This window comes from Salvia miltiorrhiza, chromosome 6 (genome assembly GCF_028751815.1).
Source record: "Salvia miltiorrhiza cultivar Shanhuang (shh) chromosome 6, IMPLAD_Smil_shh, whole genome shotgun sequence".
Classification (NCBI taxonomy): domain Eukaryota; kingdom Viridiplantae; phylum Streptophyta; class Magnoliopsida; order Lamiales; family Lamiaceae; genus Salvia; species Salvia miltiorrhiza.
The window spans coordinates 42,808,688-42,834,678 of record NC_080392.1 but is presented as its reverse complement, the minus strand read 5'-3'; the positions used below and the strand labels follow the sequence as shown (position 1 = coordinate 42,834,678).

General features: G+C 39.7%; 1 protein-coding gene across 1 annotated transcript; it reads right to left on the bottom strand.

The window, feature by feature from the left end:
* Window positions 1-510: 510 nt before the first annotated feature.
* Window positions 511-4,721, bottom strand: LOC130989728 (receptor-like protein kinase FERONIA). Its single transcript, XM_057913801.1, has one exon. It carries the CDS (start codon window positions 4,358-4,360, stop codon window positions 782-784), a length of 3,579 nt encoding a protein of 1,192 aa, XP_057769784.1. The 5' UTR covers window positions 4,361-4,721; the 3' UTR covers window positions 511-781.
* Window positions 4,722-25,991: the final 21,270 nt, after the last annotated feature.

Here is a 25,991-nt window from a genome sequence, read left to right as displayed (position 1 = left end):
ATGATTTGAGGGTATGGATTCCAATATTGATAATTGGTTCTATAACACTGAATATGAGACATGAACGGTGTCGATCTTTTTAAGATGAATTTTTTGCTTATCTGCCATGGTAATGCAGCTTGAATTGTATCTAACTAGAATTTTATGTGATGCATAGTTTATTTTGACCTTTAACAATGCTTTCGAAGAGCAAATAATGCCAGAATATGATGTAAGTATCATAATTGAACCAAAGTAAAATACCCCGTTTACTGTATGTTTTGCTGTTTGAAATTAAATGAGTTAAATTTGATTGGTTGCTTCTAAATTCATTACCTTCTTAATTAACTTTGTTCTAGCAATTGTAGACTTGTTTAGAGTCTTTGTGAATTCTTGATAAATTTTGGGCTCATTCTATATGTTGTATGGCACTAGCAGCACCTGAGGAAAGATAGATTCCATTTAAATGCGATAAAATCTTACTGAGTTCTGATTTCCTTGTGTTATTGTTCTTAACCTGAGACAATGCAGTTGAATATTTGAAAACCATTAGACATAAAATTTGAGATTGATACAATAGCATATTGCATGAGATAAGGATATGTGCCATCATCTATTCTATCTCTTTGGGTCCATTCTTGACATGAAACATTTTGCTATAGTACACACACAAAGTTATTTTAACTAGTTTAAAACAAAAATGGGGACGTTAGAGCCCTGAACTACATTTGACTCGTGTTGGCACATTGAAGCATTCTTGATCCTCTTGCTTGCAAAAATGTCCCACATGGGTTACTCTAGGTCAGTTCCTTCGGGGTTGGATCCCCTTAATAGCTTCTGTTGCTTCTTGGAGCTGTAAAGCGGCCTCGAGTCTTGCCACTATGTCTGTCATTGATGGCCGGTCGATTCCATAATCCAGTAGACATCTGTCAGCAGCTTCTAAGAATATCTTTAAGCTATCTGGCACTGTTCTCCCAACTAGAAAGGGATCAATATAACCAGGAAGGTTAGTCCCCATGCACGACTTAATCCACTGGGCTAGAATCACTTGATCCTCATCGAACCAGCGGTCTGATTCTTTTTCAGCAAACAGCACCTCAAACAAAATCAGACCGAACGAGTAGACACAGGACTTTTCTGTTAACTGTTCTCCACGTACGTAATCTGAATCCAAATGCCCCCATTTACTCCTGATAATTGACTGCACCTGATTGTTTCCCTTCTTTTTGGACAAACCCCATCCGGAAACCTTGGGAGTCCAGTTCTCATCTAACCAGATGTTGGTTGACTTCAAGTCACGATGAAGCATTGCCTGCTTGACTGTGGAATGAATGTATCTTAGACCCCGAGCTGCTCCAATGCAGATTTGAAGTCTTCGCTTCCATGGAAGGGGATCCTTTGAAGCATCATGCAGATGATCATAGAGTGTCCCATTTGCTATGTGCTCGTACATAAGAATCATGTCTGATTCCGTCTCGCAATACCCTATCAGAGAGGCAACATGATCTTGAGCTGGTGAAGATGTCATTTGAATCTCTTTCTTTGTTTGCAGCTCATTTGCCATGGATACTCTGGATTCGGCAGCTCTTGAGCATCTGATTGTTACAGTTTTTTTTCCACCATCTATGTATCCTTTATATACATTGTCCAATCCTCCATAGCCAATCATGAGACTGCTGTGGAAATTATTCGTGGCTTTCTGAATCTCCTGGAGGGAAAACTGGTGGATTACCTCACTTGGCTGTTGTTGTGGAGCTCTTGACTTTGATGGCTGTCTTGGTAAAATCCCAAATGGGTCCCACCACCATCTTTGTGTGAAATTATTGTTTGAACCATTGTCCTTGGCCTTCTTCTTTCCATTCTTCTGATCACTGCCTCCGTTAGTTGTACTGTAGCTGGGATTATCTTCACTGATATTCTTATCCGATTCTCCCTTTGGGAGAATTATGTCATCCATAGAAATAACTCTATCGCTGTAAGTTCTTCCAGCATTTTCCACCTCTATCTCCAGTTCTGTTGGATCTGTGGTGTGTTGTAAATTCAAAGCTAATTCAAGGCCCATCACTACATCTGCCATTGCTGGTCTTCCCTGGGGCTGAGTGTGTAAGCATCTGCCTGCAATTCCAACAAACACTCTTAAACAAGCAGGTGAAATCTGCTCCATCAAGCTGTGGTCAATGAGTCGATCCACTTTTCCCTCTCGTATGCAATATCGAGCCCATCCAGCTAGGCTGTGTTGCTCCTCGTGAAGCCTTATGTCCACTGCAGGTCTTCCAGACAGAACTTCAAATAAAACCACTCCAAATGAATAGACATCTGATTTTCTCGTAAGTTTACCAGTTAAGAAGTACTCTGGATCTACGTATCCCAATGTTCCTTTGACATTTGAACTAATATGGCTGAATGAATCATTTGCTGGTCCCGTTTTGGATAGCCCAAAATCTGAGATCTTGGCAACCCAATTTTCATCCAGCAGAATGTTTGAGCTTTTCACATCCCTGTGTATGATCCTATGCCGAGAGTGAAGATAATATAGGCCACGTGCAGCACCAATTGAGACTTTGAGTCGAAGTTCCCATGGAAGTGGAGGATTAGCCCTTCCATGTCTCTTGGCTTTGTAGAGATGGTCAGCAAGTGTTCCCTTGGTGATATACGGGTAAACCAAAATCCGCTCTTCACCATCATTGCAGTAACCAATCAGTGAAACAAGATGCACATGCCTGAGCTTGGACAGCATCTTGATTTCAGCCCGAAACTCAGTCTCCCCTTGCCGGGAATCTGTTTTCAGTCGCTTGATTGCTACGACAGTAGCCCCACTGTCGATGCTGCCTTTATAAACTCTGCCATATCCACCACTGCCAATTTGAAACTGAGGATCAAAACTGTTGGTTGACAAACGGATTTCTTCAATTGAAAACCGACGGCATCGATGATCTTCCATCGAGGATGATCTCATGTTCCTTCTGGAACTAGAGTCCAAAATTCTTCTCAGGTTGTAAACTGCAACATTCAGTAAGGCTAGTACAGCTGTGAGGACAGTCGAGATCAAGTTTGTATGGTAACTTGATTTTGATTTCTTGTGATGTGGTGTTGATTTTGAATGCTGCAACTCAGAAACTGGCCCTGTTCCTGCTAGATTGTTGTCGGGGTTGCTCAGCTTAAAAACTTCTAAGGCAATCAATATGCCATGGAATTTTTCATCTCTTGCTTCAAACTTTGGCTGGAAGGTGATGGTAAGGTAATGCTTCCCCTCCATTTTATCTCCCTCTATCATCACAATATAGTCTCTATAGACTGCGACTCCAGATACTCCATTCCATTGAATAATATTGGCATTGTCCTCAGCAATATGATCATTGATGAGAACAGAGAAGTGCTTGTTGGTACTCTCCGCCGTCTGCTGTTCAAACTTGGAAAAATGGAGCCTAATTAGGTATCTGAATCCTAATTGCACTGGTAGTTTCCATGTAAGACTACTGGCACTCAAATTAGTGTCTGCAAGCACTATCCTTGCCGTTTGATAGACTTTAATCGGTGCAATATATGTTAACATGTCTGCATATCTAACTGTAGCTAAAGTATTGGCAGGAAGAGCACCTGTTTCGAGCAAGTAGTTGGAGTCTTCGTCCCATCTGCGGAACAGGCAGGAATCTTGAGCTGGCGAGGTGGTGGTTCCTCCAACATTCAATCGTTGAATCAGCTCGAGTGCTGTGCTGTTATCTATGTAGAATCTGTAATTGTGGCCGACAACAAGAGCGCCCAACTCCCCTTCAGGTGTGAAGTAAAGACCAGTCGGCATGGAGACAACCTCAATGCCATTGACAAAGGCATAGAAGTCATCTGATTTTTTATTCCCCTGAGCTGGGAAAAATGATATAGTCAAAGCCCGGCCATCATCGATATTGACACAGTACTCTTTGATGATGTGTTTTGCTCCCAAAGCATCAGCAGTGCTGAAGTTGGTGAGGAGTGTGTAAGGGCCTGCTTTAACAGTGAACAAAGGTTCTGACTTCCTGAAGCCCTTGTATGAATCTTGATAGAAGTGCAGGCGGATGAATTTCTGTCCGGGCTTGACTCGGAAGACGTAACTGAATGCGTGGCGAGATGCGCGAGCAGTCTTGCAGGGTACAGAATCGAATGAAGCGAGTTGGTGGATGGCTCTTGAGTTGGAAGGTTTGCCATTGATCTGCAGTGACAAGGTGGACTGGAGTCCAGAATCTCCCATCCAGACACGCCCATCGAGCGCGGACCAACTGCCCGGAGAACCGCAGGAAATGGCAATACTGTCAGGCAGGGGATGAGTGGCAGGAATGTTGGTGGCAAAGATTTCCCAGAAAAAACACAGAAATATGAGAATAAGTGGCAACTCTGGAAATGACATTTTGATTCTTAATTGTCACAAGATGGGTTATAGGGGAATGCAAGGAAGCTATAGTTCAAATCCCATTAATTATAGATAATTTGCTGTGTGGTCTGGAGTCAACTCCTAAAGTCTTGTGTTTTATTTAAAGGTAACAGATAGATGATTTGTACTCCCATTATGATTCTTTTTTAATGGCAATACTATTCTTGCTTCAGAAGCTTCCTCCATCATTGAATTCTCCTCTATGGGCCAATTTGTAGGACATAATTTTCTTCTGAAATTTGTTTATAATATCCTTATAATTTCATTGAACTAGTACTATACGCTTGCATTGAACGTGGTATTGTATACGCGAATTGCAATAAATTGCCTTCAAGATATGTGTGTTACAATGATGGTTCTTATGCTATTTATAGACTATTATAATTATGAGCATTTTGGTAATTTCAACTCTAAACACAAAGTAACATTTCCGTTATGTCAGCTTTGTTTCTCTTGAGCCCCAAGGGTAATTTCATCTCTTTACATCTTCTAGGTCGGCCAACAACCAACAACGAATATTCAACCGCCTTTATATGTCACTATGTCAGGAGTTGTTACGGGACCACTTGTAGAAAAACGATTATAGGACCACTCATAGGTGTGCCATGTGGCGTCATCTAAAAAGTAACTTTTGCCTGCTTCTTCACTTCAATCAACTGGTATCAAATTCTCTCAGAGTTCTTCAGGTTATCTCCTTCTTTAACTCCTCATTATTTATCTTCTCTGACGGTTTTTAAGGGATCCACATAACATCTTCATTTGAGTTTTTTACTATTTTTTTCATCAACGTTGATTTCAGCTCTAGGACCTTCTTCGACCTTCAGCCTCAGCTCTGCGGGCCTCTTTGAGTCTCTTCATCCGTGGGCCTTTCTTCGGATTTGTTGGATCTGCTATGCGGGTATTTGGGGCCTACTTCATGATAAATAAAATGGGTCTAATACCATCCTTATCACATAGCATTGTAGTTTGCTCCAACAATTTTAAATACAAATTAATGAACAAAATTTAAATTGACATTTTCAAACAAATCCAACTACAAATCAAATGAGCAAATTAACACGAAATCTCACAAATCACATAAATAACTCAATAAAACGAAATCTCATAAATTTAACTAAATGTTTGAAACAAATATTCAATTTTTTCATTCCTTCACTTTCTTTGTATACTGAAGAGGAAGGTGTCGTCCGGCGGCGGTAGTGAATCTGAAACACGGGGGACGTATTCTAAAGATGATTGGAGATTGTTTTCTTCTACACCCCAATACGTCTCCGCCTGCGCACTTGTCTCGAGATTGATAAAATAATTTGAAAGTGTGAAGCCAGTATTAGCTTCTTTGTTACTTACATAGCTTTTAAATACGATAATATGTTGCTAACTCCTATTTTCCCTGTGTTATTGTTCTTCATATGAGACAGCTCAGTAGAAGAACATTTGAAAACCATTAGACATAAATTTGAGATGTATATGGTAGTATGATACATGAGATAAAGATATAAGTAGACAAAAGACTTTTCTGTTAACTCGTCTCCACGTATGTAGTCTCTGAATCCAAATAGAGAAAAATATAGGGTGTATGAGAAGAATTTGACATAGAAGCTTCTTCCATCAATAAATTCTACTATATGAGTTGGAAGCTTCTTTGTAATTTCATTGTACCGGTCCGTCCTATTAGGCTTATTCTATTTTTTTAGGCACAATTATTAAAGAGAGATAAATTAGTGTAATAAAAATGTATAAAGGTGTGAGGTCATATTGTTTATAGTGTAAAATCATTATAAAAAATAGAAATAGTGGAATAACCCAAAAAGAAAAAGAAAACAAGATCAATAGAACGAAGCGAGTACTTATGTACATTCATTTAACTTCTCTTAGTTAATTTTCTCATAAGTTCTTTATAATAGTTTGTATATTGTACTAGTTATAAATCTATCTACTTGTATATTAGCATGTAATCCATCAAAATTTAATGGCATCACTTTACGCCAATTATAATAGCTTTATATTTTTTCGTCCATAAAAAAATTGTCACAATTGTTTTTGGTCTGTCCACAAAAAATTCACTTCCATTTATAGTAGAAGAGTGTGTTTGCTTTGAGGTATAAGGAATAGATAAACTATATTTATCAGTTTATACCTCGTTTGTTTTGATGTATAAAAAAATTCGGACATGCTGTATAATTTTTCGGGCAACACCTTAATTATCTCTTGAGAAAATGATAATTTTATATCTAAAAGATGATGGTATAATTTTATACCACCTTATAAAGAGTGGATAAATATATTAATCTTCAACACAAATAAGGTATAAAAAATGTGGTTTTCAGGCCGTTTGATTTGCAGTTTAGGATTGATTAGGATTAAAATTATCTTGAGAAATTAGTGTGGATTAGTGTGGATTTATATTATTTCATGGGTGTTTGATATCATGGCTACTTAATCCTATATTGTGTTTGATATCCATAGGATTATGTTGGATTATATTATCTAATACCAAAACTATCCTCATATAATTTTAAAAATACCATGTGTGTCCTCCATGTTGGATTATATTATGTTGCATTTGCATCGATATGCGTGAGAAAGAGTAGCAAAATTTTTATCCAACTTCGCAGTACTAAAGTTATCCGATGGGGGGGGGGTTAGTAGTATGGGTTATTCCCACAAAATAGTACGTAGAAGTGGGATTAAGTAGGAGTTGACCACATTAATATAACATGATATCAAACATCACAAATCTGTATTAATTTAATTTATCTTACCTATAAACCCATATCAAACTAAGTGATAAATTTATATCTCATTATATTATCCCTCCATTTAGAGGGATAAAAAATAAACTCACCCGTAGAGTATACACAACTCCACTTACATTTAGAGGGATAAAAAATGTGATTTTCACTTTAAAAAGGAGTTCTTACTGCACTAACAACTCCACTCTCATTTTATTAAAACCCGTATAATTCATAATGTGATAATTTTTTTTATTGACAAAGGAAGTATTATTGTTTTTATGGCTTATAGTATGTGAAAGGGCAATATATAATTCTACCCACTTTTCTTATTTCACTAGTTGTGCTCATGATATTGCATGTTATTTTTGTGTTGAGTCTGGCCTTGATCTTGGTTGCAATTAAATAAGGCCATGATCTTGGTTGAAATGAGATTGCTGCAAAATGTGTGTAAATTCAGGGAAAAAGAAAACTTGGGTTGGACTAGGAATTAGAATTCTATGATTTCACGTAAGTTTCTCCATCTTTGGGAATCAAATTACATTCCTTATTTCATTATAATTAAACCAAAACATACATTTAATAATTATGAATAGATTACTTTCCTAGAGTACATTCCTTGCCAAACAAACAGGGACTTGGTTCATTTCTTTTTTCTTTTCTTTTCTTTTTTTTTCCCCCCCTTTTTTTTAATCATGATTCCATTACTAAAGTCATTTCATTTTCTTTAAGTTGAATACTGACCGCCACCTAAATGTATCGGAACAGTAATTGACATGCATGTATCACCATTCATTTTCTTTCATTTAAATGTTCAATAATGATTTTCGGACACCTAGGTGTCTAGGTTTTTTCCTTAATTCGAAATGAATCGGTTTTTTAGTATTTTGTGTTTTTACTTAAATATCCTCCCTAAATTTACTCAAATGATTCTATTGACATTTTCGAAATTTATGCTATCCAGTATTGAAGTTTTTTATGTTTCCTTAATTACCGTTTTTTGTTGCATTATTTTTCTATTTTTTATTTTCAAAAATTATATAAATCATATAATAATTCGAAGTTTATGTGATTTTTTATTCCTGATTTTTTTTAATTTATTTGTTTCAAAATATTATTATTTATTTTTCGAAATTAATATTTTTTAAAGATTAAATTATTTTTTTTTCAAAAATTATGTTATATTTATTTGTCTCCTCATATTTAGGGATTCTCTTAAAAATAATCATAGATTTGGTTCCATATATTATTTTTTTATTGTTTCCGAAATAATATTTTTTTTTCTTATGAAATTTAGTTTTTTTATATTCGAAAATTATGTTAGTTTTTTCCGAATATTTATTTTTAATTTTTTTTCAAAAAATATGTTATTTTTATTTGTTTCCACTAATTTAGAGATTTTCATTCTCCAAATAATAATCCTAGATTTGATTCCACTAATTTAGAGATTCTCCTAAAATAATCCTAGATTTATTTCCACATATATTTATTTTTCGAATTTTATTTGATTATACTAATTTAGAGATTATTTTCATTTATATATTTTTTTTCTAATATGTTGAAAAAAAAAACATTTTCGAAGATGATTTAAAAAAATGAAATACAAGAAAAAGAGGCTTGGGGGAAATAATCCTAGATTTGTTTTCATTTATATATTTTTTTCCAATACTAAAAAAAAAACATTTCGAAGATGATTTTTAAAAAAAAAACCGAAATACAAGAAAAAGACGTTTGGGGGATTTGAACCTGAGACCTCAATAATATGTGAGTCAGTGAGTGATACTTTGCCGCCTTGTCCGATAGTCGCAACCGCATTAGTTAAGCGTTAGAAATAAAAATAAAATGAATCATACGATGGGACATCGATCGAAAAAATAAATACTAACATATACTTAGATTAAATGTATTATAATAATTCAGTAAACGCGATATAATAATAGGAAATAAAGTTTAATTAATTAATTGAAATAAATTAGTGAACTTGAAAAAAAGAAATTAATTGTGAATACGATGGGATATCGCTTGGAAAATTATACTCCCTCCGTCCGCGATATCGTTTCCACATTGTGAACGCTGCGAGTTTTAAGAAAAGTGGTGAATAGATAGTAGTAGATATTATAGTGAGTGGAGTTTGGGTCCCACTATTATTGTGAGTAAAGTTTGTGGACCCTACTTCTATAAATGGAAGTGGAAACGATTTCGCGGACGGAGGGAGTATAACATATACTTGAAGACAATGTATTGTAATACTCCCTCCGTCCACGAAAAGAGTACCCATATTTCCTTTTTCGTCTGTCCACGAAATGAGTACCCATTTCCCTTTTTGGCAAGTGTACCCCACACATCTCTTTAATTAATACACTCAAAAAGTGGGACCCTTAAACTATTCACACTACACTCCATACATTTCTTAAAACCCGTGCCGTCCACAAATGGGTACTCATTTCGTGGACGGAGGGAGTATAATATTGATGTTGATTTGATAAAAAGATAATGAACTATTATAGTGTAAATAATGAAGTCAAAATAATTATACTCAATGAAATAAAGTTAAATTAATTGATTGAATTAAATTAGTGAAGTAAAAAACTATATGACATATATATGAACTCGTATAATTATACTAAATGTAATAAAATTGAAAAATATAATTGAAATAAATTAGTGAAGTTGATGAAAAAAAATGAATCATATGACGGGACATCGATCGAAAAACTAAATAACATATACTTTATTAAACGCGATATAATAATAAGAAAATGAACTACTATTGTGTGAGTAATGGAAAAAAAAATGAATCATACGATGAGATTTTGCTCGAAAAACTATGTAACATATACTTTATTTGAATATAGGGTAAAGTACCAAATACCCCCCCCCCAACGTTGGCATCCCTATCGCGTACAGCCCCCCATAGTCAGGGTAAGCGCTGTTTACTACCCTAACGTGGCAAAATCGCAGCAATTAACCCCCCGCCACTTAACGGACGTTAACACCGTTAGATTAAATAATTTTTTTTAATTGGTGGGCCAACTCTTTCTCTCTCTGAGTTGCCCGAGTTCAATTTTCCGGCGAGGCTGCCACCATCTCCTTCAATTTTTCGGAAATTTGGGGGCGATTTCTGGTCTTAAATCCTTGAAACACTTGGATATTTCGATCAATCGATTTACCGATAATTTCCCGGCCGATTTTCCGTCTCTAGTTAATCTGAGCTTCTTCAACATCTCCTTCAATAATGTGTCGGGTTCTGGATTCAAAATACGTTCACAAATTCGACAGCTCCACTTTCATTCACACCGGCAATCTCACCACTCGGAACAAAACCGTCGCCACCGCCCCTGACTTGCATATAAAACCTAACCCGCCCACTCTTCGCCACAAACCGCCGCCTCAAAACCTAGAAATAAACCCCAGCCCCACGAAGAAATTACCCAGACCGAGATCGAAAACTCAGAAAATCGTAATCCTGGCCGCGTCGCTAGGTTCATCCATCGCCGTCGTGGCTGTGGCCGTGGCCGTCCTGGCATACTACAGGTGCAGGAATGGGAGAAGAGCGAGGCAGAGCAAATGGTCCATCTCCACGCCGATCCAGACCCCGTTCATGATGGAGAAATCGGGCCCGTTTTCGCTCGAAACAGAGTCCGGGTCATCGTGGGTGGCCGACATCAAAGAGCCGACACATTATTGAAGGAGATGGTGGTGGTCTCGTCGGAAAATTGAACTCAGGCAACTCAGAGAGGAAAAGAGCTAGCCCACCTTAATTAAAAATAAAAAAAATTATTTAATCTAACGGTGTTAATGTCCGTTAAGTGGCGGAGGGTTAATTGCTACGATTTTGTCACGTTAGAGTAGTAAACAGCGCTTACCCTGACTATGAGGGGCTGTACGCGATAAGGACGCCAACGTTTGGGGGGGGGTATTTGGTGCTTTACCCTTGAATATATTATAATAAAGTGTTGTAATCGATATGATAATAATAATAACTAAATGAACCACTATTGTGTGAGTAATGAAGTCGAAATAATTATACTCAATGAAATAACGTTGAAAATTAATTGAAATTAATTAGTGAATTTGAAAGAAAAAAAAAATTGAATTGTATAAGATATATAGGGGGCAGTTATTCAATAAACCACCCTTATTTTAAGAATTACGAACCATAAAAAATGCATGAATCTTATTGACTCAACCTAGAACACCTCTAGTTTGACTTGCAATAGAACAAGGACATCCTAGTGATGGTAAGTTGACCTAGTGTCATCTCTCAAGGAAAGTCTTTAAGGGCTTTTAGTAGTATCGTAGGAAAAACAGTAAAGAACGCAATAAAGAGATTGATTATTAAACTAAAACTTGGAATTAAAAAAACTTAATTAAAAACCGAGCTTAAAATTAACTAGGCGAATTGAACTATTAAACCCTAGGCAAGATTTTAAAGAACTTAAATTAAACCAACTTATGAAATTAAATACTTGTAAATTTAAAGACTTCTAATCTAGGCGTGAAACTAAAGTGCATAATTTAAATTGCATAATTAAAAAGAAAGCATGAACATGAACGAAAAACGTAAACATGATTAAACGAAAATAAATTGAATTAAATTGCGAAATACCGTAAAAGTCTTGAACGTGTAATTGTGTCACTCAATCACAAGCCAAGAATAAAAACTAAACAAATCTAAATCGAAAACTAACTAAAACAATGAAAACTCGAAACTATGAAAGCAAGTAAATCCTAAGTTTTCGGCTGCCAATGGAAGATCTCAAAGGCGTCCAAAAACTAGGGCAAGTGATTGATATTTTACAATGAAAAGTATGACTCTATTTATAGACTTCGAATCTCTCTAGATCACCATGGAAGTTGCCATGCAAAGTAGAACTCTAAAGGCAATAGAATCGTGCAAAATATGGCAACTCTCCAGCTGTGACGCGCGCTCTGGAAATAATCTCTACTATGACGGAAATCGCGGCTCTCGCCAGCGGAACGGCTTCCGCTCTGGCTCTCGATTTCTCTGACTGGCGATTCCTCTGGCATTTTCGATTCCTCTGGAGATTGACTTCGCTGCATTGGCTATTGATTTCTCTGGCCTGGCATATGACTTCTCTGACTAGTGATTTCGCTGCTCTGGCTTTTCATTCCTCTGCTCTGACTATTGATTCCTCTGGCTATTGGTTTCTCTGCTATGGAGATTTGATTTCTCTGGCGAGTGCATCTGCTCTGCTCTGCAGCGCGGGGCTTCCGGTCTGGCGCGGCCTTCTCTGCTCTGTATCGCCAGAGTATACATATAAACACGATTCTTAGCCCAAACTCTCCAAAATTTGCACTCTTCATCTCGAAAACCTAAATCTCCTGCAAAGCATAAAATACACCATAAAACGCACCAATTTCCAGAAGATTTAACTTAAAATATGCACATGAAAACCCCAAAATTTAGAACAATTAAGCATAAATCAACCCCCCCACACTTAGCCTTTTGCTTGTCCTCAAGCAAAATCCATATGAATCCTAGGAAGAGATTGATTTCAACAATGCTAATTTCCAATCCACACATTCACAAAGTCAATTCAAAATTTTACAATCAACACACATCTCTCGATCATGCAAGTAACTCAAAGTTTAAGAAGCAACAAAAGAGTAATGTAAGTAATTCGATCAGACCCAATTCTCCGCTAGAAGTGAATTCCCTAATGTGATCGCCTTTATAATCAGTATCACCATTTTTCACACTTTGTGTGCTTGAGATTTCGACAGTTGAGCCATAATTCGTGAAATAAAAACCATTTGAATGTAATCCAAAGTCTTTTCACGTGGTTTCCCATGCTCATAGTTAGACTAGAGGAGCAGAGACTCAGAGCTATCACATTTCAGAACAGGCCAGATGTTTCAGAGCTGGCAATTTCAGAGTTGGCAATTCGTCCAACAATTTCACAGATAAGATACGATCGTAGGCAATCACAATGACAACACTCCTTCTAGCATCTACCGGACAAATCACGTTTTACTTACTTACAATCGTGTTGCAACAAAACTTATAATTCTTTGCATAATCAAGAGACACATATTAAGAGTAAAACAAGAATAACCACCATTCATTCACAAACCCGAAATTCGCATCGAAAACCATCTACTCTTCCACAAATTCATAAAAATTAGCAAGATTCGAGACCAAAAACTAAGCATAGAAAGACTAATCTCGCCCAATTGAAAGCATAAGCGCAATAAAACACCCCCCTCACACTTAAAGCATGCCATGTCCTCAGGGCACAAAAGAAATAAGAAGAGTTAAGAAAACGTCCCTGATTATCGGCATGGAGAAACTGAAGCATCGTGCGAGGTGGTGAAAAAGGGGAATTCGCTGTCTGTGGCAGAGTGAAGAGTGGCCACGTTGAATCAGGTCAGCGCTGGCAGAGCAGCGCGGAGAAGTATAGCGCTGGCATGTAGTAGCGGTGGTGGCAGCAGCGCTGGCGACATAATGAGAATTGCAGCGCTGAAAACAAGACATGCACACCAAGCATCATAGTATCCGCAAAGCAACCAAAACTTAGGAAAGACTCGAAACAACAACGGAAAACAAAGAAAAACAAAACCTAAAAACAAACCAACGGTGGGTTGCCTCCCACCAAGCGCTAGATTTAGAGTCTCCAGCCCGACTTCAGATCTGACCCTTAGTGAGGATCGTGCAGAGTGTGAGACTCCACCACCATCGGAGTACTCAACTGCCCATAATCGGATTTCATGCGATGACCGTCTCCTCTTAATTTCTCCTTAGTCTGGGCTGCACCAGGGTCAAACACGTCATTTGGCAACACATCATCTTGCTTCCGAGACAGCGCTGGTGATCTGAACATCGGTGCCTCTTTTTCCTCTTCCGTGTAGGTGCTCATCAAAGCAGGCTGGATGGGCAGTGCTGGGCTCATCAGAGCTGGCAAAAGATGTGCAACGCTGGTGTCCTTTGTCATAGTTGGCGAAGTAGTCAGAGCTGGAGTGCTGGACAGATTTGGCAAAACTGGCAGAGCTGGAGTGCTGGAAATTCCCACTTCTTCCACATGGTCAGAAATCTCAACAAAAGAACAGAAATGCATTAAAAATGTAGGGATAACAGGCTTCTTATCGAAAACCGAGAACGTTACCGATCTACCGGACCCCGCCATACTCACAGTTCTAGATCCCACATCAATGCGAGTCTGGGTAGTAGCCATAAAAGGCCGTCTGAGTAGAACAAGATGTCCATTCTCTCCTATAACGCCTTGCCCTGCATCAAGCACCACGAAATCGGCTAGCACCGTGATTCCTCTCACCTTGAACTCAACATCTTTTAAAATACCACGAGTGCTACAATATGCTCCATCAGCTAGTTGAAGTCTTGTTCTTGTGCTTTTAAGCTCATCTTCCTTCATGCCCATTTTCTGAAAAATAGCAAACGGCATTACATTGATTGCCGCACCTAAGTCTAACATTCCCGAGAACTCTCCAGCTCTACCCAAACCAATACTAAGAATAAAGCTGCCAGGATCTCCTTGCTTCGGTAATGGTTGGGTTGGATCAACAATCGGTGGTGGCGGAGATGGGCTGGAACGTTGGACAACTTTCGGTGGTCGATACGGCGTAGTGGACTTGTGAAGAGTTAGCTCTGGCCGCCTTATCAACTCTGGCGCTCGTCTCAGCTCTGGTGCTCTTCTTAGGTCTGGCGTCCTTATCAGCTTAGGTGTCTTTCTCATGCCATAGTTTTGCAGAACTGGATTTGGCACGACTGACCATTGCAATGCTGCACTTGGCAAGGCTGCATTTTGCGGAGCCGGATTTTGCATAGCTGAACTACGCATGGCAGGATGCTGCAGAGCTAGACTTGGCATAGCTGGCTCCTGCAGAGCTGGATTCTGAAGTGTTAGATTCTGCAGTGCTGGAATCTGCAGTGCTGAAGGTTGCATATCTGGATCTGGCAGTGCTGAGCTGGGCAGCGCTGCAGTCGGCAGGGCTGGGCTGGGCAGCGCTGTTACCTTCTTCTGCTCTAGTACCGTAGTCGGTTCCGGCATCCTCGTCAGCTCTGGTACCCTGGTCTGCTCCGGAATCCATGTTTGTTCCGGTATCCAAGTCTGCTCCGGAATCCATGTTTGTTCCGGTATCCAAGTCTGCTCTTCGAGAGCAGTGATAGCTAAAGCTTGGTGAGCTTGCAGAGGTTGAACATGAAATTTCCCGGGCTGCTGCTGTTGTTGCAATTGATTCAAGGTGTCCGACAGTTGCCCTACGGTGGTCTCAAGTCTTTTTATGGTGGATGCTTGAGACTCCATATTCTTCTTAGTCATTTCCATATTTTGCTTGCTAATCTCCATGAAAGCTTGCAAGGTATCTTCAAGTGATGACTTCTGAGGCTGAGCATGTTGCTGCGAAGGCTGAAAATTCCCTTGCTGTTGATACCTCGGTGGATATTGTTGGGGAAAATTTTGTTGCGGTGGGCAGGGCTGCTGACCTCTCCATCCATTGTTGACGTTCTGCCCTTGATTATAATTCTGTGGTCTGCTCTGCCCTTGATTATAGCTTTGCCCTTGATTGTATTTTTGCACGAAGCCAGGTCTGCTCTGCATTTGATTATAGCTTTGAAATCCTTGTGCAGCATAGACTTCAGCTTCACCCTCCGGAGTAAACTCGCCCATTCTGTGGCACTCATTGACTGCATGGTTGAAATCTCCACATATTCCGCAAGGCTCGCCATTCTGCACCGGGACGGAAGGAGTTTCCATCTTGCCCATCTTAAGATGCTGCACTTGTCTCACAAGATCGGCTACTTGCTTTTGCAGCTCAAACTGTTGCGTCACAGAGCTGGCCTCAACTCTTTTCCCACGGACTGATTTCTGTTGTGAGCTCTCGGCTAAGGTCTTGAATATCTCCTTCAGCTCTGCTGCAGTCTTCCGAGCTATGTTACCTCCTGCAGTGCTATCCACCATGAATTGGGCAGTTTCTACTAACCCATCGTAGAAAAACTGCATTAACATCACGTTGGGAAATTGATGTTGAGGGCATTGACGGAGGAGTTCTTCATATCTCTCCAAAGCTTCATGCAAAGGCTCATCCGCTCCTTGGGTGAACTCCATTATTTTTGTTCTCAGCTCCTGTGTTTTGTGGCTTGGGTAGTATTTTAGCATGAATTTTTCACAAACTTCTCCCCACGTAGTGATAGAGTTGGGCGGCAGAGAAAGCATCCACGTCCTTGCCCGGTCTTTAAGTGCATAGGGGAAGCACTTGAGCTTGAGTTGGTCCTCCGTGAGGCTAAGTAGAGGAATCGTTTGCACTTGTGTGCAAAAATCTCGGATGAATTGCAGCGCATCCTCGCTTGGCATCCCGTGGAACACCGACAGCAAATTCGAGTCATTGGGTTTGAGATTGTAGTTTCTCACAGCAGTGGGGAGCACGATTGCTGACGTGTTGGTATCTCCAAGCATCGGCCTGGTGAAGTCTCCCATGTACTCCATGTTCTGCGCCATGACTTCTTTATCCTCGTATATATTCTGTTCTACTCGGTCAGAGAGATCAGAGTTGGCTTCCTCCTTCGTGTTCTGCTCTGATCGGTCAGAGCTGGAGTCAGAGTGCGCCTCAGATTCAGAGTCAGAGTATAACACGTCTGCTCTGGTATGTGTGCGAGTGTTATCCAGCGGGGAAGTTAGTTTTCTTTTCAGACTACGGCGTCCCTGCATACACAACACTTAACACAGGGATTAAACGCACCGGGTGGGAGGAAAAGAAAAGTAAAAACAAAAACGAGAAAACTGGAAAATAAATAAAGCAAGTAAAAACGACACAACTAAAACGCCTAAAACTTTCCCCGGCAACGGCGCCAAAATTTGACTCAACCTAGAACACCTCTAGTTTGACTTGCAAAAGAATAAGAACATCCTAGTGATGGTAAGTTGACCCAGTGTCATCTCTCAAGGAAAGTCTTTAAGGGCTTTTAGTAGTATTGTAGGAAAAACAGTAAAGAACGCAGTAAAGAGATTGATTATTAAACTAAAACTTGGAATTAAAAAAAATTAATTAAAAACCGAACTTAAAATTAACTAGGCGAATTGAACTATTAAACCCTAGGCAAGATTTTAAAGAACTTAAATTAAACCAACTTATGAAATTAAATACTTGTAAATTTAAAGACTTCTAATCTAGGCGTGAAACTAAAGTGCATAATTTAAATTGCATAATTAAAAAGAAAGCATGAACATGAACGAAAAACGTAAACATGATTAAACGAAAATAAATTGAATTAAATTGCGAAATACCGTAAAAGTCTTGAACGTGTAATTGTGTCACTCAATCACAAGCCAAGAATAAAAACTAAACAAATCTAAATCGAAAACTAACTAAAACAATGAAAACTCGAAACTATGAAAGCAAGTAAATCCTAAGTTTTCGGCTGCCAATGGAAGATCTCAAAGGCGTCCAAAAACTAGGGCAAGTGATTGATATTTTACAATGAAAAGTATGACCCTATTTATAGACTTCGAATCTCGAGATCACCATGGAAGTTGCCATGCAAAGTAGAACTCTAAAGGCAATAGAATCGTGCAAAATATGGCAACTCTCCAGCTGTGACGCGCGCTCTGGAAATAATCTCTACTATGACGGAAATCGCGGCTCTCGCCAGCGGAACGGCTTCCGCTCTGGCTCTCGATTTCTCTGACTGGCGATTCCTCTGGCATTTTCGATTCCTCTGGAGATTGACTTCGCTGCATTGGCTATTGATTTCTCTGGCCTGGCATATGACTTCTCTGACTAGTGATTTCGCTGCTCTGGCTTTTCATTCCTCTGCTCTGACTATTGATTCCTCTGGCTATTGGTTTCTCTGCTATGGAGATTTGATTTCTCTGGCGAGTGCATCTGCTCTGCTCTGCAGCGCGGGGCTTCCGGTCTGGCGCGGCCTTCTCTGCTCTGTATCGCCAGAGTATACATATAAACACGATTCTTAGCCCAAACTCTCCAAAATTTGCACTCTTCATCTCGAAAACCTAAATCTCCTGCAAAGCATAAAATACACCATAAAACGCACCAATTTCCAGAAGATTTAACTTAAAATATGCACATGAAAACCCCAAAATTTAGAACAATTAAGCATAAATCAACCCCCCCCACACTTAGCCTTTTGCTTGTCCTCAAGCAAAATCCATATGAATCCTAGGAAGAGATTGATTTCAACAATGCTAATTTCCAATCCACACATTCACAAAGTCAATTCAAAATTTTACAATCAACACACATCTCTCGATCATGCAAGTAACTCAAAGTTTAAGAAGCAACAAAAGAGTAATGTAAGTAATTCGATCAGACCCAATTCTCCGCTAGAAGTGAATTCCCTAATGTGATCGCCTTTATAATCAGTATCACCATTTTTCACACTTTGTGTGCTTGAGATTTCGACAGTTGAGCCATAATTCGTGAAATAAAAACCATTTGAATGTAATCCAAAGTCTTTTCACGTGGTTTCCCATGCTCATAGTTAGACTAGAGGAGCAGAGACTCAGAGCTATCACATTTCAGAACAGGCCAGATGTTTCAGAGCTGGCAATTTCAGAGTTGGCAATTCGTCCAACAATTTCACAGATAAGATACGATCGTAGGCAATCACAATGACAACACTCCTTCTAGCATCTACCGGACAAATCACGTTTTACTTACTTACAATCGTGTTGCAACAAAACTTATAATTCTTTGCATAATCAAGAGACACATATTAAGAGTAAAACAAGAATAACCACCATTCATTCACAAACCCGAAATTCGCATCGAAAACCATCTACTCTTCCACAAATTCATAAAAATTAGCAAGATTCGAGACCAAAAACTAAGCATAGAAAGACTAATCTCGCCCAATTGAAAGCATAAGCGCAATAAAACACCCCCCTCACACTTAAAGCATGCCATGTCCTCAGGGCACAAAAGAAATAAGAAGAGTTAAGAAAACGTCCCTGATTATCGGCATGGAGAAACTGAAGCATCGTGCGAGGTGGTGAAAAAGGGGAATTCGCTGTCTGTGGCAGAGTGAAGAGTGGCCACGTTGAATCAGGTCAGCGCTGGCAGAGCAGCGCGGAGAAGTATAGCGCTGGCATGCAGTAGCGGTGGTGGCAGCAGCGCTGGCGACATAATGAGAATTGCAGCGCTGAAAACAAGACATGCACACCAAGCATCATAGTATCCGCAAAGCAACCAAAACTTAGGAAAGACTCGAAACAACAACGGAAAACAAAGAAAAACAAAACCTAAAAACAAACCAACGGTGGGTTGCCTCCCACCAAGCGCTAGATTTAGAGTCTCCAGCCCGACTTCAGATCTGACCCTTAGTGAGGATCGTGCAGAGTGTGAGACTCCACCACCATCGGAGTACTCAACTGCCCATAATCGGATTTCATGCGATGACCGTCTCCTCTTAATTTCTCCTTAGTCTGGGCTGCACCAGGGTCAAACACGTCCTTTGGCAACACATCATCTTGCTTCCGAGACAGCGCTGGTGATCTGAACATCGGTGCCTCTTTTTCCTCTTCCGTGTAGGTGCTCATCAAAGCAGGCTGGATGGGCAGTGCTGGGCTCATCAGAGCTGGCAAAAGATGTGCAACGCTGGTGTCCTTTGTCATAGTTGGCGAAGTAGTCAGAGCTGGGCTCGTCAGAGCTGGAGTGCTGGACAGATTTGGCAAAACTGGCAGAGCTGGAGTGCTGGAAATTCCCACTTCTTCCACATGGTCAGAAATCTCAACAAAAGAACAGAAATGCATTAAAAAGGTAGGAATAACAGGCTTCTTATCGAAAACCGAGAACGTTACCGATCTACCGGACCCCGCCATACTCACAGTTCTAGATCCCACATCAATGCGAGTCTGGGTAGTAGCCATAAAAGGCCGTCTGAGTAGAACAAGATGTCCATTCTCTCCTATAACGCCCTGCCCTGCATCAAGCACCACGAAATCGGCTAGCACCGTGATTCCTCTCACCTTGAACTCAACATCTTTTAAAATACCACGAGTGCTACAATATGCTCCATCAGCTAGTTGAAGTCTTGTTCTTGTGCTTTTAAGCTCATCTTCCTTCATGCCCATTTTCTGAAAAATAGCAAACGGCATTACATTGATTGCCGCACCTAAGTCTAACATTCCCGAGAACTCTCCAGCTCTACCCAAACCAATACTAAGAATAAAGCTGCCAGGATCTCCTTGCTTCGGTAATGGTTGGGTTGGATCAACAATCGGTGGTGGCGGAGATGGGCTGGAACGTTGGACAACTTTCGGTGGTCGATACGGCGTAGTGGACTTGTGAAGAGTTAGCTCTGGCCGCCTTATCAACTCTGGCGCTCGTCTCAGCTCTGGTGCTCTTCTTAGGTCTGGCGTCCTTATCAGCTTAGGTGTCTTTCTCATGCCATAGTTTTGCAGAACTGGATTTGGCACGACTGACCATTGCAATGCTGCACTTGGCAAGGCTGCATTTTGCGGAGCCGGATTTTGCATAGCTGAACTACGCATGGCAGGATGCTGCAGAGCTAGACTTGGCATAGCTGGCTCCTGCAGAGCTGGATTCTGAAGTGTTAGATTCTGCAGTGCTGGAATCTGCAGTGCTGAAGGTTGCATATCTGGATCTGGCAGTGCTGAGCTGGGCAGCGCTGCAGTCGGCAGGGCTGGGCTGGGCAGCGCTGTTACCTTCTTCTGCTCTAGTACCGTAGTCGGTTCCGGCATCCTCGTCAGCTCTGGTACCCTGGTCTGCTCCGGAATCCATGTTTGTTCCGGTATCCAAGTCTGCTCCGGAATCCATGTTTGTTCCGGTATCCAAGTCTGCTCTTCGAGAGCAGTGATAGCTAAAGCTTGGTGAGCTTGCAGAGGTTGAACATGAAATTTCCCGGGCTACTGCTGTTGTTGCAATTGATTCAAGGTGTCCGACAGTTGCCCTACGGTGGTCTCAAGTCTTTTTATGGTGGATGCTTGAGACTCCATATTCTTCTTAGTCATTTCCATATTTTGCTTGCTAATCTCCATGAAAGCTTGCAAGGTATCTTCAAGTGATGACTTCTGAGGCTGAGCATGTTGCTGCGAAGGCTGAAAATTCCCTTGCTGTTGATACCTCGGTGGATATTGTTGGGGAAAATTTTGTTGCGGTGGGCAGGGCTGCTGACCTCTCCATCCATTGTTGACGTTCTGCCCTTGATTATAATTCTGTGGTCTGCTCTGCCCTTGATTATAGCTTTGCCCTTGATTGTATTTTTGCACGAAGCCAGGTCTGCTCTGCATTTGATTATAGCTTTGAAATCCTTGTGCAGCATAGACTTCAGCTTCACCCTCCGGAGTAAACTCGCCCATTCTGTGGCACTCATTGACTGCATGGTTGAAATCTCCACATATTCCGCAAGGCTCGCCATTCTGCACCGGGACGGAAGGAGTTTCCATCTTGCCCATCTTAAGATGCTGCACTTGTCTCACAAGATCGGCTACTTGCTTTTGCAGCTCAAACTGTTGCGTCACAGAGCTGGCCTCAACTCTTTTCCCACGGACTGATTTCTGTTGTGAGCTCTCGGCTAAGGTCTTGAATATCTCCTTCAGCTCTGCTGCAGTCTTCCGAGCTATGTTACCTCCTGCAGTGCTATCCACCATGAATTGGGCAGTTTCTACTAACCCATCGTAGAAAAACTGCATTAACATCACGTTGGGAAATTGATGTTGAGGGCATTGACGGAGGAGTTCTTCATATCTCTCCAAAGCTTCATGCAAAGGCTCATCCGCTCCTTGGGTGAACTCCATTATTTTTGTTCTCAGCTCCTGTGTTTTGTGGCTTGGGTAGTATTTTAGCATGAATTTTTCACAAACTTCTCCCCACGTAGTGATAGAGTTGGGCGGCAGAGAAAGCATCCACGTCCTTGCCCGGTCTTTAAGTGCATAGGGGAAGCACTTGAGCTTGAGTTGGTCCTCCGTGAGGCTAAGTAGAGGAATCGTTTGCACTTGTGTGCAAAAATCTCGGATGAATTGCAGCGCATCCTCGCTTGGCATCCCGTGGAACACCGACAGCAAATTCGAGTCATTGGGTTTGAGATTGTAGTTTCTCACAGCAGTGGGGAGCACGATTGCTGACGTGTTGGTATCTCCAAGCATCGGCCTGGTGAAGTCTCCCATGTACTCCATGTTCTGCGCCATGACTTCTTTATCCTCGTATATATTCTGTTCTACTCGGTCAGAGAGATCAGAGTTGGCTTCCTCCTTCGTGTTCTGCTCTGATCGGTCAGAGCTGGAGTCAGAGTGCGCCTCAGATTCAGAGTCAGAGTATAACACGTCTGCTCTGGTATGTGTGCGAGTGTTATCCAGCGGGGAAGTTAGTTTTCTTTTCAGACTACGGCGTCCCTGCATACACAACACTTAACACAGGGATTAAACGCACCGGGTGGGAGGAAAAGAAAAGTAAAAACAAAAACGAGAAAACTGGAAAATAAATAAAGCAAGTAAAAACGACACAACTAAAACGCCTAAAACTTTCCCCGGCAACGGCGCCAAAATTTGACTCAACCTAGAACACCTCTAGTTTGACTTGCAATAGAACAAGAACATCCTAGTGATGGTAAGTTGACCCAGTGTCATCTCTCAAGGAAAGTCTTTAAGGGCTTTTAGTAGTATCGTAGGAAAAACAGTAAAGAACGCAGTAAAGAGATTGATTATTAAACTAAAACTTGGAATTAAAAAAAATTAATTAAAAACCGAACTTAAAATTAACTAGGCGAATTGAACTATTAAACCCTAGGCAAGATTTTAAAGAACTTAAATTAAACCAACTTATGAAATTAAATACTTGTAAATTTAAAGACTTCTAATCTAGGCATGAAACTAAATTGCATAATTAAAAAGAAAGCATGAACATGAACGAAAAACGTAAACATGATTAAACGAAAATAAATTGAATTAAATTGCGAAATACCGTAAAAGTCTTGAACGTGTAATTGTGTCACTCAATCACAAGCCAAGAATAAAAACTAAACAAATCTAAATCGAAAACTAACTAAAACAATGAAAACTCGAAACTATGAAAGCAAGTAAATCCTAAGTTTTCGGCTGCCAATGGAAGATCTCAAAGGCGTCCAAAAACTAGGGCAAGTGATTGATATTTTACAATGAAAAGTATGACCCTATTTATAGACTTCGAATCTCTCTAGATCACCATGGAAGTTGCCATGCAAAGTAGAACTCTAAAGGCAATAGAATCGTGCAAAATATGGCAACTCTCCAGCTGTGACGCGCGCTCTGGAAATAATCTCTACTATGACGGAAATCGCGGCTCTCGCCAGCGGAACGGCTTCCGCTCTGGCTCTCGATTTCTCTGACTGGCGATTCCTCTGGCATTTTCGATTCCTCTGGAGATTGACTTCGCTGCATTGGCTATTGATTTCTCTGGCCTGGCATATGACTTCTCTGACTAGTGATTTCGCTGCTCTGGCTTTTCATTCCTCTGCTCTGACTATTGATTCCTCTGGCTATTGGTTTCTCTGCTATGGAGATTTGATTTCTCTGGCGAGTGCATCTGCTCTGCTCTGCAGCGCGGGGCTTCCGGTCTGGCGCGGCCTTCTCTGCTCTGTATCGCCAGAGTATACATATAAACACGATTCTTAGCCCAAACTCTCCAAAATTTGCACTCTTCATCTCGAAAACCTAAATCTCCTGCAAAGCATAAAATACACCATAAAACGCACCAATTTTCAGAAGATTTAACTTAAAATATGCACATGAAAACCCCAAAATTTAGAACAATTAAGCATAAATCAACCCCCCCACACTTAGCCTTTTGCTTGTCCTCAAGCAAAATCCATATGAATCCTAGGAAGAGATTGATTTCAACAATGCTAATTTCCAATCCACACATTCACAAAGTCAATTCAAAATTTTACAATCAACACACATCTCTCGATCATGCAAGTAACTCAAAGTTTAAGAAGCAACAAAAGAGTAATGTAAGTAATTCGATCAGACCCAATTCTCCGCTAGAAGTGAATTCCCTAATGTGATCGCCTTTATAATCAGTATCACCATTTTTCACACTTTGTGTGCTTGAGATTTCGACAGTTGAGCCATAATTCGTGAAATAAAAACCATTTGAATGTAATCCAAAGTCTTTTCACGTGGTTTCCCATGCTCATAGTTAGACTAGAGGAGCAGAGACTCAGAGCTATCACATTTCAGAACAGGCCAGATGTTTCAGAGCTGGCAATTTCAGAGTTGGAAATTCGTCCAACAATTTCACAGATAAGATACGATCGTAGGCAATCACAATGACAACACTCCTTCTAGCATCTACCGGACAAATCACGTTTTACTTACTTACAATCGTGTTGCAACAAAACTTATAATTCTTTGCATAATCAAGAGACACATATTAAGAGTAAAACAAGAATAACCACCATTCATGACAAACCCGAAATTCGCATCGAAAACCATCTACTCTTCCACAAATTCATAAAAATTAGCAAGATTCGAGACCAAAAACTAAGCATAGAAAGACTAATCTCGCCCAATTGAAAGCATAAGCGCAATAAAACACCCCCCTCACACTTAAAGCATGCCATGTCCTCAGGGCACAAAAGAAATAAGAAGAGTTAAGAAAACGTCCCTGATTATCGGCATGGAGAAACTGAAGCATCGTGCGAGGTGGTGAAAAAGGGGAATTCGCTGTCTGTGGCAGAGTGAAGAGTGGCCACGTTGAATCAGGTCAGCGCTGGCAGAGCAGCGCGGAGAAGTATAGCGCTGGCATGCAGTAGCGGTGGTGGCAGCAGCGCTGGCGACATAATGAGAATTGCAGCGCTGAAAACAAGACATGCACACCAAGCATCATAGTATCCGCAAAGCAACCAAAACTTAGGAAAGACTCGAAACAACAACGGAAAACAAAGAAAAACAAAACCTAAAAACAAACCAACGGTGGGTTGCCTCCCACTTAAAGCATACATGGTATTGTGTGAGAGAAGGTAACGTACCATATCTACTTAATATATGGAAAGATATGCTCCCAAAATAAAATAAGGGAATTAGCCGATTTCTTTAATATTTTAGATTAACAGCCGCAATATCACACATCCAAACATAATTAATTAATTAATATCTAATGAAAATTTAACAGTTTAACTTTATTGTAAATTAATTGACTTCAAAATATTTCAGCAATATCTCATATTTTTGAATTGTATTATTCTTTCAAAATTTGTACAAATTTCAAATCTCTACAGATTTCACATTCTTTGCAAAATAAGAATTATATTTTTGCGAATAAGGATAGTAATTTGTTGAATAACTTTCTTGGTACGATAAACAATAATTATATTCTATTTGAATATTGTTAAAAAACGTACCAAATAAGAATTATATTTTTGCAAATAAGAATAGTAATTTGTTGAATAACTTTCTTGGTATGATAAACAATAATTATATTCTATTTGAATATTGTTCAAAACGTATCAAATAAGAATTATAATTTTGTGAATATGGATCTTAATGTGTTGAATTACGTAATCGTGACTCATAAATTGTGAATAAGAAAAATAATGCGTTGAATTACGTAATCGTGACTCATAAATTGTATTTGAATATTGTTCAAAACATACCAAAATAAGAATTATATTTTTGTGAATAGGGATACTAATTTGATGAATAACGTAACTGTTACTCATAAATTGTGAATAAGAGAAATATTATTTGAATAAAGTAACATTATTCATGAATATATCGTTTTCGAATAAAAATCATATTTATCTGAATAAGGATAATAGTTTGTTAAATAATTTATATGATACTCATAAATTGTGAATAAGGAAACTATTTTGTTGAATAAAGTAGTATTTTTCATGAATAATCGTATCTGAAGTTTGTTCAAGATTTATCGAATAAAAATCA